Source organism: Ictidomys tridecemlineatus, chromosome 6, assembly GCF_052094955.1.
Source record: "Ictidomys tridecemlineatus isolate mIctTri1 chromosome 6, mIctTri1.hap1, whole genome shotgun sequence".
Taxonomy (NCBI): Eukaryota; Metazoa; Chordata; class Mammalia; order Rodentia; family Sciuridae; genus Ictidomys; species Ictidomys tridecemlineatus.
This window is the reverse complement of record NC_135482.1, coordinates 64,379,925-64,396,834: the sequence shown is the minus strand read 5'-3', so window position 1 is coordinate 64,396,834 and position 16,910 is coordinate 64,379,925. Positions and strand designations below refer to the sequence as shown.

The following is a 16,910-nucleotide window of genomic DNA, read 5'->3' as shown; positions in this document are numbered from 1 at the left end:
ATTAAAGATAGTTTTGTTTACATTTAAGTATCAGAGAGGGAAATATTTTTTTATTAATTTTAACCAATTATCCCACCACTATTGTTAAGTATTAACTACTTTTTCCCCTGATAGTCAATGCTAGCTCTTTCATTTATCATGTTGCTCCCTGTTTTATAAGCTAATATATCCATCCTTGTGCCAATACAGTAATGTTTCAACTGGAATAGCCTTATAGTAATTCTCACTATCTATTTTAACTTGTTCTTTAGCATTGTCTTGACTATTTTTGAAGTTATCTTGTTGGGATGTCTCTTTCTTTTTCAATACTGGGGATTGAATTTAGGGTGCTCTATCACTAAGCTACATCCTCAGCCCTTTTTATTTTATTTTAAGACAGAGTTTTGCTAAATTTTGCAGGTTGGCCTCCAACTCATGATCCTCTTGACTCAGTCTCCCAAGATGCTGGGATTTCAGGCAGCATCTGATCCTTTTTTTTTTTTTTTTAAGAGAGAGAGAATTTTTTCATATTTATTTTTTAGTTTTCGGTGGACACAACATCTTTGGTTGTATGTGGCATTGAGGATCAAACCCAGGCCGCACACATGCCAGGCGAGCATGCTACCACTTGAGCCACATTCCCAGCCCAGCATCTGATCCTTAATTTAATCATATCATCAAAGATTTTTTTCCCCATGTAAAGTGACATTTGCATCTCCCCTATTAGGCTTTGAAATCATTTGGGTGGGTGAGGGTATTCTGCCTACCATACATTGTTTGCTAATATTTTATTCGGATTTTTTTTTGCATATATGTCATGAGTAACATTATAATTTCACTTAATTTTTTTTTCATTTTTAAGTTTTGGGGATTAAAATCACGGCCTACCCCATGCTAAGCAAGTGCTGTACCACTAAGATACATCTCCAATTCATTTTATTTTTTATTTTGAGACAGTTGATAAATTGCCCAGGCTGGAATTGAACTGGCACTCCTCCCGTCTCAGCTTCCCAAGTAGCTGGAATTACAGACATGCACCACCACACCTGATTTAACTTTACTTTCATATTGTCTTTAACTGGTTTTTATATCAGGATTATGCTGGCTTTATAAAGTGTGTTAGAAATATTTTCTCATTTTACTAAAATGTTCTAGAAAAGTTTGTTTAGGATATATATAGAAAAGTTTGTTTAGGATATATAATATATATATTTTGCTGTGACAAAACAACTGAGAAAAACAATTTAATGGAGGAAAGATTTATTTTGACTCAAGATTTCAGAACTTTCAGTCCATTTCTTTGAGCCTGAGGTGAGGCAGAACATCATGACAGAAGTGAACAATGGAGCATCACCTCCTGATAGCCAGAGATCAGAGATAGAAAGAGAAAGAGGAGAGAGAGAGAGAGAGAGAGAGAGAGAGAGAGAGAGAGAGAGAGAGAGAGACTCTCTCTTAAGGAACGAATCCCTTCAATTAGCTCCTACTTTCTACACATCCCAATAGTCCATTCAAAATTTTTTTTTTTTTTTGATTCTAGATGGACACAATTCCTTTACTTTTTTTATTTTTATGTGGTGCTGAGGATTAAACACAGTGCCCCACATGTGCTAGGCAAACGCTCTACCACTGAGTCAAACTTCAACTCTCCATTCAAAAAAAATTTTTTTTGGTACCTGGGATTAAACCCAGGAATTTTTAACCACCGAGTCATACAGTGTCTCAATGAGTTGCTTAGGGCCTTGCTAAATTGCTCAGGGAAGAAATAACTTATTCCACCTTCAACTCCCAAAGCTGATATTTCTTACTTAAGCTATCCCCACACTCAACAAGTTCCCCAAAATTTGATTTCTATGTCACTATTAATTTTTATTCAATTCAACACACCATCTTCCTGCCTCAGCCTCCTGAGCCACCCCATTCAAATTTTGAAGCCATCAATGGATTAATCCAGTGATGAGGTTAGAGCCGTTATTATGGTTCAAACATTTCCTAAAAGTTCCTCTCTGAACATGAACCAGGCCTTCAGTGCATGTGCATTTGGGGGACTTTCCAAACCCAAACCATAACAGCTATTTTGTCTCATACTAACACAACTAAATCAATCTTTGTTTGGTTAGTATTTATCTTGATAAACTGTTTTGCCATCATTTTACTTTTTTATTTTTTAAAAGTATCTCTATCTTTTCTGTTTAGGTTACTGGACTTTCTTTTTTCAATTCATTCTAATAATCTTTGTATTTAATTTCTACTATTTTTACATGGATATTGACTATATCAATCAAGATGAATCCAGAACATCAAAAGGAATATTTGGTATGTGAGACATTAAAAAATTTAAATCAGAGGTTGTTCACATAGGTCATAGAAGAGCTGAGAGGGAAATCAGGGAATGAAAGTGATGAATCAAAGATTAACAAAAGTTAATCCACTATGAGGTCCTTCCTCTCATAGGCTGTCATAGGATATAGCTTAGTGGTAGAGTGTCCTGGGTTTATTCCCTAATGACACCCCCCCCAAAAAAAAATACAACATTTATACCTGGTTTTCTATAATTTTACTACTGTATATTTGAATATAGACTTAATTTTCTTTCAGTACTGGGGATTAAACCCAGGACCTCACACGTTAGGCAAGTGCTATACTACTGAATGAGATACATTCCCCCATTCCTTTTATGTCTATTTGGTGCCACAGTATGGCTGGGCACAATTCAGGAGCCACTTGTCAAAAGAAATGAACTTTATTTTTAGAACCACACACGCCAAACAAAACAGCTCCTCAGGAAAAACCTTCAGAGCCCAACTGCCACCACCAGCTTCCCACAAGCCTCTCCACCTCCCCCACTCCTCCTGCTCTTGAGGCCAATTGGCTGGGTCACGTGGGTGGAGCCAAAAAAGTCCCCCAATGAGCAGCTCCATGGTCTGAAAGGGCAGGGAAACAGCCCAATGATCATCACTGCAGAGGAGCCAATCAGCTAGACATTGCTGGGGCTGCTGTGAGCCAATCATCAGCTGGCAGTCTGAAAGTTTGCTGGGGACCCTTCGGCTGTGGCTCTCAACAATTTGGTACTTTTGTAAATCTTCCTGCTTATTTTTTTTTCCTTTCTCTGTTTTTTTCCCCCAGTACTAGGGGTTAAATCCAGGAATGTTCTGCCACTGAGCTAAATCCCCAAACTTTTTATTTTATTTTTAAGCTGGCCTCAAACTTGCAATCTTCTTGCTTCAGCCTCCCAAGTCACGGGAATTAGACTTATGTACCACTGCACTTGGCTCAAATCTTCCTGCTCAATTTCATAGATGTTTTATGCCCTAGTAATATTTTTAATGATTTTCTTAGTTGTAGATGGACATTTTATTTATTTATTTTTATATGATGCTGAGGATCAAACCCAGAGCCTCATATGTGCTAGGCAAGTGCTCTACTACTGAGCTACAATCCCAACCCCCGCCTTCCTTGTCATATTTTGATCATTTTTATATAAACATGGTAAATGAGTTTAAATTCTTTTTTTTCCCCCTTTTCTGTACTGGAAATTAAACCCAGGGCTGCACACATGCCAAGCTAATGTATTTTAAAACAGGATCCCTCTAAATTGCCCAAACTGGCCTTGAACCTGCAATCCTTCTGTCTGAACCTCTAAAGTAGCTCCATACTTACATACAGTACATGCCATTACACCCAGCTGAACCTAAATTCTTTACCTGATCTTTTATGTTTTTTTTTTTTTTTTTTCGTTTTTACCTGATCTTTTAAAACATGTAGTAATTGTGGGTGTAATTTCATAGATCCTTGTTTCTGCTAAATCTTGATCATTTTAACCTAATTTTCTTTTTCCTTAAAACTTTATTAATGAAAATACATGTAGTCTTCTGTTTAAAATATTCTCTTCCAGGGGCTGGGGTTGTGGCTCAGCAGTGGTGCACTGGCCTAACACTTTCGAGGCCCTGGGTTCGATCCTCAGCTTCACATAAAAATAAATATTTAAAATAAAGATATTGTGTCCAACTACAACTAAAAATAAATAAATAAAAATGAAAAAAAAAATCCTCCAAACGGAATTTTGTTTCTGGCAAGATGCCTTGGGCAATAGTAAGCTGTGATCTCTTTAAAATTCCAGGTTGAGACTTGGGCCACTGAGCCAGGAGGATCAAAAGTTTGAGGCCAGCCTCAGCAACTCAGCAAGACCTTGTCTCAAAATAAAAAATAAAGGGGCTGGGGTTGTGGCTCAGTGGTAGAGCACTTGCCTCACATGTGTGAGGCACTGGGTTTGTTCCTTAGCACCACATAAAAATAAACAAAAGAGGGCTGGGGCTGTAACTTAGTGGCAGAGCCCTTGCCTAGCATGCTTAAGGCACTGAGTTCAATCCTCAGCACCACATAAAAATAAAAAAACAAATAAAATAAAGGCATTCTGTCCATCTACAAATACAAAATAAATTAAAAAAAATAAAGGTATTATGTACATCTACAACTAATAAAAAATAAATAAAAGGACTGGGGAAGTAGCACCATTGTAAAGCACTCCTGGGTTAAATCCTCAGTAATAAACAAACGAATACAATTGATCAATCCTAGGTTGATTTGGGGGAGGATACAGAGGAAGTATGATTTCTAGTTTCAAACTTTTGTGACTGCCAGTCTGTTGGTAGGCATTCTAAGAGAAGATGAGTTTTTTTTTTTTCTTCTCCATCTTCCAGATCTAAGACAAAAAACAAGTTCTTTTCTTTCTTTTTTGATTTAAAGAAAGGATCTGGCTATGTTGACCAGCATTCTGGAACTCCTGTGCTCAAGCCATCCTTCTACCTCAACCTCCAAAGTAGATTGGGACTATAGTGTACCCCATACTCAGCTCAGTAAATTCCCTTTATCTTTATCTTTGTCAGTATTAGTCTTAGTATTTACTGAGACTATTGTCTGTCAGAGGTCCCAACTGTACGCAGAGTTCTTTCTTTTGACATCCTACTTCACACTTAAATCCCAGGCTTATCACTTATTCCCCCCATGCTTGTGTCTGGTCAGAATTCAAATTCTGCCAGACATGGTGGCACACCTGTAACGCCCTCTACTTGGGATTTTTTTTCTCAAAAGAAAAAAATCAAGCTCTAACTCCTATCTTAAAAATCAAGCAAAATTCAATCCAAGTGGATAGTGGATCTAAATGTAAAAGGCAAACATAATATGGAAAGATATTTCGTGGCCTTATGGTAGAGAAATTTTTAAAATTTTTTAGTTGTAGATGGACACAATACCTTTATTTTATTTATTTTTATGTGGTGCTGAGGATCAAACCCAGTGGCTCACACACTGTCACATCACTCTGTCACATCACCAGCCCCAGGAAATATTTCTTAACTAGAACACAATTCCAAAGATATGGAATAATATCACATATATGAAAATTCCATACAAGAAGAAAAAAAACTTTTAAGCAAATTCACATATTAAACATCATTTAAAGACAGAGAATGGTGAAAATGCAAGATAACTATAAGTAAAGAGGAAAAAAAAAGATAGATGTAGGATGCTAGTGAAGAAGCCTGAGAGTGAATTGGAATAACTAAAGAAAAACAAAATTCATCCTAAGTCTAAAAATACTTTAAAAAAATGTAAATGGTCAGATTATATTACAAACTTCACAAAAGAGATTTCAAAGTTGCCAAGTCTTGCAAGAGCAGCTGCTATAGAACCAAACCTGAGTTGCAAAGGGATAGATGCTTTTTCCAGATATGGAATTTAAAGAGACATGTATCATATAAAAGGCCACAGAAACAGATTTCTTAAGAGGGGTAGTTTTCTAGAGAAGAAAAAAAGCCATAAGGAAGCCTGGCACTTTGGCACATACCTACAATCTCAGTACTCAGGAGGCTGAGGTAGGAAGATCACAAAATCCAGGTCAGCCTGAGTAACTTAGCAAAAGACCTTATATAAAAACAAAATAAGGGGCTAGGGTTCTGGCTCAGTAGTAGAGCACTCGCCTAGCACGTTCAAGACCCTGGGTTCGATCCTCAGCACCACATAAAAATGAATAAGTGAAATAAAAATGTTGTGTCCAACTAAACTAAAAAAATAAAATATTAAAAAATAAATTAAAAAGGGCTGGGGTTTGTGGCTCAGTGGTAGACCACTTGCCTAGCATGTGTGAGGCACTGGCTTTGATCCTCAGTACCACATAAAAATAAATAAAATAAAAGTATTGTGTTCATCTACAACTAAAAAAATTTAAAAAATAAAAAGAGCTGGAGATACCAGGCACAGTGGCGTGCCCCTATAATTCCAGCAGCTCTGGAGTCTGAGGCAAGAGAATCCAGAGTTCAAAGCAAGGCACGAAGCAACTCAGCGAGACCCTGTCTCTAAAAAAATTACAAAACAGGAGAGGGGATGTGGCTCAGTGGTTGAGTGTGTCTGAATTCAATCCTCAGTACCCAACTCCCAAAAAAAGGGCTGGAGAGAGAGTTCAGAGCTAGAGTTCTTGCCTGACATGTGGAGGCCCTATGTTCAACCCCCAGTACTACAAAATAAATAAACAATTTATTAATTAAAAAAGAATTCTCCCTTGGGAACCTTCAATTTATATAATTCAAATATAAATTTAATCAAGGAGGGAGACTTGTGTGTCACTCAGTAGTAGAGTTCTTGCTAAGCATGTATAAGGCCCTGGGTTTAATCTTTAGCACCAAATAAATAAAAATAACAATAATAGTAGTCATAATAAGGGTATTGAAAACAAGAAAACAACTAATAGGATGAAAATGGTATAAGGGAGGGCTGGGATTGAGGCTCAGCGGTAGAGCACTGGCCTAGCACATGTGAGGCCCTGGGTTTTATCCTTAGCACTACATAAAAATAAATAAAGGTATTGTGTCCAGCTACAGCTAATATATATAGATATATATATCTCAAAATAACGTAAAAAAATGGCTGGAGATGTATAGCTTAATGGTAGAGCACTTGCCTAGTATGTATGAGGCCATGGGTTGATACACACACACACACACACACACACACACACACACACACACACAATTTCCAAACACTTGGAGACTAAATAACATTCTTTTAGCCAAAGAAGGGAAATTAGGCTGGACACAGAAGTCCCTCTTGTAATTTCAGTGATGGGGAGTGTGAGAGATGGGAGGATTCCAAATTTGACAACAGCCTCAGCAATTTAACAAGACATTGTCTTAAAATAAAATTAAAAAATAAAAAAAAAGAAAGAAAAGAAAAACCCCACACACCAGGAAATTAGAACATATTTTGAATTGAATGAAAATGGAAATTAAGCATTTTCATTTGGGGGGGGGGATTTGTGGAATAAAACACTGAAAAGAAAAAATATCTCAAAGCAATGACCTCAGCTTCTACCCTTGAACAAATTAAATGCAAAATAAAAAGTATGTAAGTGAAATAATAAAGATCAGTATGAAATCCATAAAAATAGAAAACAGAAAAGCTGGGCGTAGTGGTGCACACCTATAATCTCAGCAACCCAGGATGTTGAGGGAGGAAGATCCCAAGTACGAGGAGAGTTTCAGCAATTTAGCAGTAAAAGTTTCAGCAATTTAGCAGAAAAACAAATTTTAAAAGGGTTAAAATGTAGCTCAGTGGTGGAGTGCCTTGGATTCAATTGCTAGTACACACCACACACACACACAAACACACACACACACAGGGGGAAAAAAGGAAAAAAAGAGAAAAGCAATTAGAATATCAGTGAATCTAGAAATTAATTTTTTGAGATTAATAAGTTTATAAACTTCTATACAGAAAGAGAGGACAAATTACCAATATCAGAAATTAGAGGCCTGGAGGCCTTGTGCTTAACTGAAACTTGGGGCTGAATTACTAAGGAAGGAAGGGGAAAAGGAGTGCAAGATGACAGTTGGACATCTCTGTCACATTTTCCCATTGTAAGCCTCCAGATAGGAGCCACATGTAGGTGTTCCATTAATAGGATGAATCATGGCTCCCTCTGGGTGCTCCCATGTGATGGTACAATGCCCTCTTTCTCCTGGCCATGTCATGCCAGAGAGCTGGAGCTCTATTTTAATCATCCACGTGTCTCTCTGGCTTCCCCCTACCCCCTTTCTCAGTGAAGGGGAAATGGCTTTACACATAGTAGAAGTTCCCTTGTGAATATTTTTCGATGAGACTGGCCTAATATTATCCTAAAATGCTCAGTCAAATATTCTTGGTACTTGCTAATTAAAGTTGAAAAGCAAGGGAATTTCTTTCTCCTGCTTTCTTTATGCCTTGAGTGAAAAATACATAAGGTATTTAACATCCAACTTGAGTGGGAACCTGAACTGGACCAGTACCATAGTCCCTGTTATTGAGGTTCAGACAACCCCTGCCAGGAGCCAGTGCCTATCCACACAGGGAAGTGGTTTCTTCTAGAGGATTCTGGCTGCCAAGGCAAGACCCTGGGGAGAAAAAGGAAGGAAGGGAGGGAGGGAGGGAGGAAGGAAGGAACCTAGAGTCTTTTTAAGGAAATCAGATCTTAGGCCAACATGGTGAAGATTTGGGCCTACTTTTTTTTCTATTAGGCGCAGGGTCTGTATTCTTGTGCCTAAAAAGTTTTTGATCCACTTTGAGCTGAGTTTTGTGCAGAGTGATAGGGATTTAATTTCATTTCGTTTCACGTTGCTTTCCATTTTTCCCAGCACGTTTGTTGAAGAGGCTGTCTTTTCTCAATTGAATGTTTTTTGGCATCTTTGTCTAGTATGGGATAACTGTATTTATGTGGGTTTATCTCTGTGTCTTCTATTGTGTGCCATTTGTCTATCCATCTATTTTGGTGCTAATATATGCTGTTTTTTGTTACTATGGCTCTGTAGTGTAGTTTAAGGTCTGGTATTGTGATGCCTTCTGCTTCACTCTTCTTGCTAAGGAATGCTTTGACTAATCTGACTTTTGTATTTTTTCAAATGAATTTCATGATTGCTTTTTCTAATTCTATGAAGAATGTCATTGAGATTTTAACTGGAATTGCATTAAATCTGCATAATACTTTTGGTAATATGGCCATTTTGACAATATGAATTCTGCTTATCCAGGAACATGGGAGGTCTTTTCCATCCTCTAAGGTCTTCTTCAATTTCTTTCTTTAGTGTTCTGTAATTTTCATTGTAGAGGACTTTTATTTCTTTTGTTAGATTGATTCCCAAGTATTTTATTTTTTTGAAGCTTTTGTGAATGGGGTAGTTTTTCCTATTTCTCTTTCAATAGATTTGTCACTGATATTAAGATGTTTGATTTATGGGTGTTAATTTTATAACCTGCTACTTTGCTGATTTCATTTATGAGTTTTGGAAGTTTTCTGGTGGAATTCTTTGGCTCTTCTGAATATAGAATCATGTCATAGGCAAATAGCGATAGTTTGTGTTCTTCTTTTCCTATTCATATCCCTTTAATTTCTTTCTCTGTCTCATTGCTCTGGCTAGAGTTTCAAGGACAATGTTCACCATGTTGGCCTAGGATGTGAATTTCTTAACAAGACTCCTAAAGTGCAAGAAGTAAAGTCAGGAATCAATAAATGGGGTGGATTCAAACTAAAAGCTTCTTCTCAGCAAAGAAAACAATTAATAACGTGAAGAGATAGCCTACAGAATGGGAGAAAAATCTTACCACATGCACCTCAGATAGAGCATTAATCTCCAGGATATATAAAGAACTAAAAATACTGAACATCAAAAAAACAAATAACACAATCAATAAATATTCTAAGGAACTGAACAGACACTTCACAGAAGAAATGAAATTGATCAATAAATATTATGAAAAACTGTTCAATATCTTTAGCAGTTAGAGAAATGTAAATCAAAACTCTTTAGATTTCATCTCACCTCAGTCAGAATAGCAATTATCAAGAATATAAGCAACAGTGTTAGCCAGGATGTGGAGGAAAAGGTACATTCAATATTGCTGGTGGAAATGCAACCATTATGGAAAGCAGTATGGAGATTCCTCAGAAAACTTGGAATGGAACCACCATTTGACCCAGCTATCCACTCCTTGTTTCATACCCAAGGGACTTAAAATCAGCATATTACAATGACACAGCCACATTAATGTTTATAACACCTCAACTCACAATAGCTGAACTATGGAGCCAACCTAGGTGCCCTTCAACCGATAAATGGATAAAGAAAATACGGCATACGTGTGTGTGTGTGTGTGTGTGTGTGTGTGTGTAATAGAATATTACTCAGCCTTAAAAGATAATGAAATTATGGCATTTGCCAGTAAATGGATGGATCTAGAGAATATCATGTGAAATAAGCCAATCACCAAAAACCAAAGGCCATATGTTTTCTCTGATATGCAGATGTTAATTCACAATAAAGGGGGCTAGGGAAAAAGATTTACTTTAGATTAGGTAAAGAAAAGTGAAGGGAGGGGAGGGGGTATAGGGATAGGAAGGATAGTATTAATTGGACATTACCCTATGTACATATATGACTATCATATACAAACAGAAGAGTGAGAAATTATACTCCATCTATGTATGATGTATCAAAGTACATTCTACTATCATGTATAACTAATTAGAACAAATAAAAAATAGTTTCCCAGAAAAGAGCATCTTAAGGAGCTGGGGCTATGGTAGAGCTCAGTGGTAGAGCACCTGCCTAGCATGGGTGAGGCACTAGGTTCGATCCTCAGCACCACATAAAAAGTAAATAAATAAAATAAAGTTATAAAAAAAATTTTAAGAAAAATAAAAGAGCATCTTAAGGAAAAGCTAGTATTATATAAATATATTCCACTGCTAAATATTTCCAGTACACATCTTTCCCTCCCAGATAGGGGATAGCTCACTAACTATGAGTAAAATGAATTATCTGTGATTAAAATTAATTAGCTCAGAAAAAAGAAATTAGAAGTGATGTCACCATAAATTATACAGATAATAAAAGTAAAATAATGTATTATAATAATGTATTATTGTCAACAACTTTAAGCCAAGTATGGTAGCACATGCCTTTAACCCCATTACTCAGGAAGCTGACAGAAGGATTACAAGTTTTGAGGCCAGCTTCAGCTATCTATTTAGTAATATCCTGTCTCAAAATAAAAAAATATAAAGGGCTGGGGATGTTTGTCAGTGGTAGAGTGCCCCTGGGTTCAATCCCCACTAACAAAAACAAAAAGTTGGGTGCAGTGTTCCATGCCTGTAATCCCAGTGATTTGGGAAGCTGTGGCAGGAGGATCACAAGTTCAAAGCCAACCTCAGCAATTTAGTGAGGCCCTGAGCAATTTAGTGAGACTGTCTCAAAATTTAAAAAACTGAAAAAGGCTGGGGATATTGCTCAGTGGTTAAATGCCTCTGGGTTCAATTCCTGGTGCCAAAAAATGAATGAAATGGATAATCTAAATAGCCCTGTGTGTATTTTCAATTGAATTTGTGGTCTAAAGCCCTCCTATAAATTAGACTCTGAGCACATATGGTCCCCTTGGTTATTTCTCCCTCTTCCTACCCAAACACTGGTAGTTTCTACCAAACTTATAAAAAGAAGCAGCACAAATTCTCAACAAACTCTTACAGAAAATTGAACAGAAGGGGATTCTTCTGACTCTCTAAAGCTAATGATATACTGATGCCATAACTAAAGTCATTACAAGAAAACTACAGAAAATATACCTCATAAATATAGATGCAAAAGTTAATAAAATTTTAGCAAACTAAATACAAGATATAAAAAGAATAATACATCATAGGTAAGTGGAATTTATCCCCAAAATGCAAAGTTTGCTTCACATTCATAAATTAATATAAGTCAGTGTATTAACAGACCTAAAGAGGAAAAACAATTATCCCTATAGGTGCAGTAAAAGCTTTTAATAATACTCAGTGTCTATTCCTAATTTAAAATATCTTGACATACTAGGAAAAGCAGAAAATTTCCATAACCTGATAAAGAGCACCTTAAAAAAAAAAAGTGTAGCTACTATCATTACTCAATGTTAGAAGACTAAATGTTTTACCCTAATATTAAAGACAAAGCAATGGTGCTGTTTTTATCACCTCTAGGCAACTTTGTATTGATGGTCCTATACCCCCTTAACAAGTCAGAAAAGAAGTTAGAATACACATGTATATGAACAGTGGAAATAAAACTGCCCCTGTTAGCATATGACAGGAATGCATATGTAGGAAACCCCAAAGAATGTACCAAAAAAAAACTAAAACGTCTAAGAACTGAGTTTAGTGTACAAGATGGACATGTGAAAATCAATTGTATTTCTATATATTAGTCGTGAACGATTGAAGATTGAAATTAAAAAGCAATACCAGTTATACGAAAAAAAATATGAGGGCTAGCTAGGGCTGTGGCTAAGTGGCAGAGCAGTTGCCTAGCACATGTGAGGCACTGAGTTTGATCATAGGCACCACATAAAAATAAATAAACAAAATAAAGGCATTATGTCCATTTATGACTAAAAATTTTTTAAAAAAATGTTATGCTGGTTTGCAGGTACTTGGATGGAGTTGGAGAAGATAATGCTAAGTAAAGTTAGCCAATCCCCAAAAAAACAAATGATGAATATTCTCTCTGAAATGAGGAGGCTGAGTCATAGTGGGGTAGGGAGGGGTACCATGGGAGGAATAGACAAACCTCTAGAAGGGAGGGGGCATGGGGTTAGAAATGATGGTGGAATGAGATGGACATCATTATCCAAAGTACATGTATGATGACATGAATTGTATGAAGACACTTTGTATACAACCAGAGATATGAAAATGTGCTCTATGTGTGTAAAATGAATTGTAATACATTCCCCTGTCATATATAACAAATTAGAATAAAAAAATTAAAGTAAATAAATAAATAAGATATGCTGGGACTGGGATTCAAGCAGTAGCATACTTGCCTGGCATGTGTAAGGTACTGGGTTCTATTCTCAGCACTGCATATAAATAAATAAAATAAAGGTCTATCAACAACTAAAAAAATATTTTTTAAAAAAATATGATATGCTGTGTTTAGTCAGCTTTTCATCTCTGTGACAAAATACCTGAGAGAAACTTATTTATTTATTTATTTGGTGCTGGGGATTGAGTCCAGAGGCACTTTATCACTGAACTATATCCCCACTCCTTTCTTATTTATTTTTGTTTATTCTGAATAAACAAAATTTAAAGGAAGAAAGATTTGTTTTGGCACATAGTTTCAAAGGTTCCAGTTGACGGTTGGCAGCTCCATTGCTTTGGGCCTGGTTTGAGGCAGAACATCAAGGTAGAAGGATATAGTGGAGGAAAGCTCTTACCTCATGATAGCCAGGAAGCAGAGGGAGTAAGAAAAGGGCTAGGAACAGGATAAAGTCCCCAGAGGCGTACTCCTGAGGAACCACTCCCTTCAACTCAGTTCTAACCCCTACAGTTTTCACCACCTGCCAGAGTCCTTCCAAATTATTAATCCATCAATTGATTAACCCAAAGATGAGGTTACAGCCCTCATGACTGAGTCATTTCCTAAAAGCCCCTCCTCTGGATATTGCTGCATTGGGGACCAAGACTTCAGGGTTTTTCCAGATCTAAACTTTAACATATGCTTAGTGATAAATCTGACAAAAGATGTATAAAGTCCTATATGTTGGAAAGTAGGCTAATTTTTCTCAGAAACGCTTTGTAGTTTTTTTCAGTGTATAGCCCTAAATAAATGGAGAAATATGCTATGTCCAGGGGTCAAAAGACAAAATACTGTTAAGATTTTAATTCTTGGGGTTGGGGATATAGCTCAGTTGGTAGAGTGCTTGCCTCACATGCACAAGGCCCTGGGTTCAATCCCCAGCACCTAAAAAAAAAAAAAAATTAATTCTTTCCAAATTGATTAATAAAGTCAATACAATCCCAATCAAAGATATTAGTAGACGTTTTTGTTTTGTTTTGGTACCAGAGATTGAACCCAGGGGCACTTAACCACTGAGCCATGACCCCAGCCCTTTTTTATGCTTTATCTTGAGACAGGGGTCTCCTGAGACTGCTGAGACTGACCTTGAATCTTCTGTCTCAGCCTCCAGAGTCACTAGGATTACAAGTGTGTACCACCACATCTGGCTCAGCAGGCTTTTAAAAATGTATATTTGATAGCATTTCACAGGCTGATTTTAAAATTCATTTGGAAATGCAAAGAGAGAAAGCTCTGTAGATAAAGACAGTTTTTAAGTTTTATGTGTTTTAGTGTGTCACTCCAGAGAAAGAAGCCCAAGAAAAAGAAAAGGGGTCGGGGGAGAGATTGGAATAATTGAAGTTCAAAATGGTAGAACTAAAACTACCTGGTTTCCAAAATAATTATAAAGACTTCAGTAATCAAGATACTGTGGCTTTGGCATAAAGAAAGACAAATAGATTAATATAAGAGACTAGAGAAACTATAAACTCAAAGATATGGTCAACTGATTTTCAACTGAAGAGCCAATTCAATTTAATGGTGAGAGGATAGTCTTTTTAACAAATGGAGCTGCAATAATTATTTTTTTTAAAAAAGAACCCTAGAGGCTGGGGATGTGGCTCAAGCGGTAACTCGTTCCCCTGGCATGCGTGGGGTGCTGGGTTCGATCCTCGGCACCACATAAAAATAAAGATGTTGTGTCCACTGAAAACTAAAAAATAAATATAAAAAAAGAACCCTAATCTATATATGACATCATATACAAAGATTAAGACAAAGTGGATCATAGACCCAAGTGTAAAATCCAGAAGTCTAAAAGGTCTAGAAAAATACATAGGAGAAATGTGCCCTTGGGTTAGGCAAAATTTTGCTTACTTATCACACCAAAAGCAGGAACCACTAAAGGAAACAATAAACTGGACTTGAAACTTATGTTATTTGAAAAACACTATTAGAAGAAGAAAAGGACAAGTCACAGAATGGGAGAAAATACTTGCAAATCACCCATCTGATAAAGAAGTTGTATTCAGCTAGGGATGAAGGCACATGCCTGTAATCCCAGTGACTACAGAGGCTAAAACAGAAGGATCTCTAGTTCAAAGGCAGCTCAGAGATGGGCATGGTGGCGCACACCTGTAATCCCCAGCAGCTCCGGAGGCTGAGACAGGAGGATCATGCGTTCAAAGCTAGCCTTAGCAATGGTGAGGTGCTAAGCAACTCAGTGAATCCCTGTCTCTAAATAACAAAATAGGGCTGGGGATGTGGCTCAGTGGTTGAGTGCCCTTGAGTTCAATCCCCAGTACCCTCCACCCCAAAGAAGTTATATTCAGCAGGATAATCCCAGCATCAAGGAAGCTGAGGTTAGAGGATCTCAAATTCTAGGCCAGCTTTAGCAATTTAGTGAAACCCTGTCTCAAAACTAAAAATAAAAAGCACTGGGGATGTCACTCAGTTGTAGAGTGCCCTTGGGTTCTATCCCCAGTTCCATAAAAAAAGAAAAGAAAAAGAAAGGAAACTGATTGGTAGTTATCTGGGGATTAAGGTCCGTGACAGGGAAGGCATGTAGAAGTCTTATAAAGAGGCATGAAAAACTTTTGGAGGTCATGGGTAAATTCATTAATTTAATATAATATAAAATGTGCTAGGTATGCAGCTTAGTGGTAGAGCACTTGCCTAGCATGTAGAAGTCCCTGGGTTGAATGGCCAGAATTGCAAAAGAAAATAGACATTGTTATTGTTGCTAGTTGGAACAGGGAAATTCTGCCTGGAGAGTGAGAAAGTACCAATATTTATATCTTTTTCCTCTCTCTCTCTCTCTCTCTCTCTCTCTCTCTCTCTCTTTTTCTTTTCTTTTCTTTTCTTTTTTTTTTTTTTGTTTCTAGTGCTGGGGATTGAACCTAGGACCTTGAGCATGCTAAGCAAGCCTTGATTTACTTCTTAAATGGATTCATTAATTCCTAGTCTGAAGAGATTAACATCAATTTGGATCTTGTTATCCATTAGTCAGGTGAAATCATCATTTGAAGTCAATATTTTCTCAAATACAGTTAAATATCATCAATAAAAAATTAGTTCTAAAAAAAATGTACCTGGTGATGAAAAGTTTAAAAAAAAAACTTGTAATCTATAAATTTTCTGATTCACTACCTACCTCTTTGGCTCGTATGAGCTGTGCTTTTTCAATCCTAGAGATGACTGTCTGTACTGAGAGTGGGATTTCAAGGTAAGAGACCACTGGAACATCAAGGGTACTTCCAGGCTTTCTTCTCATGGTCGAGGCATCATTCTCTTTTTCTGATTCAGAATCACTATCTACCTCATTTCTCATTTTGGTAAATGTTTGAAATTTTGGGTGTTTTTCTTTTATTCTTTTCCACAGAATATAGGCAAATGCTAATAAAAGTATTTCCACTAGGAAGCCAGACTCCTGCTCCTAGAGATTGTGACTTAGCCTACTACCAACTGATTCCTAACCATGGTATTCCAGACCCAGTGATGTCATAATAGATCCACTGTGACATTAATATTGACTCATACATTTTAAAAGTGCTTACTATATGCAGAGAACTAGGCATTCTATATGCTGTGTTGGTAGACGGGTGAAGGGGGGAGGGAGGGGAGGAAAGAATAGACAACAGGAACACTAAAAGAAATAGAAGACGTAGCCCTGCTTAAATGAACTTGAAATCTAGGTGTTAGAATTCAAGATGCAATCCAGTATATCAAATGTAATTCTTGGTTCTTCTTTCTTCTTAGTTTCGCTTAAATATTTTTAAACCTGTTATAGGATAGTACTTTACAATTTTCACAGCTGTCCCTTAACTTTTCCTAGACATGTAGTAATTGGAAGATATTATTTGGATGCATATCACACTCTTCCTCCTCCTCCTCCTCCTCCTCTTTTTCTTCTTCTTTTTTAAGGAAATTGACTGAAATTCAAGTTTCATAGTTGGCTCAAAAAAATCAAAAGGAATGCTAAAGGCTGCTTTCCACCTGAGAAGAGGAGTGCTTTAGGCAGCTCCTTTGATTACAGAGGAG

General features: G+C 36.9%; 1 protein-coding gene and 1 non-coding gene across 2 annotated transcripts in view; one reads left to right on the top strand and one right to left on the bottom strand.

Moving 5' to 3' along the window:
- Fam186a (family with sequence similarity 186 member A) overlaps nt 1-16,200 on the bottom strand; it is a 60,035-nt gene extending 43,835 nt beyond the window's left edge. Inside the window, exon 1 of the mRNA XM_078015848.1 lies at nt 16,024-16,200. Coding sequence (XP_077871974.1) covers nt 16,024-16,200 — 177 coding nt within the window. The remainder of the gene's footprint in view (nt 1-16,023) is intronic.
- On the top strand, nt 13,706-13,780 carry Trnav-cac (transfer RNA valine (anticodon CAC)). The gene has a single exon. It is a non-coding gene; the product is annotated as a tRNA-Val (tRNA).
- Nucleotides 16,201-16,910: the final 710 nt, after the last annotated feature.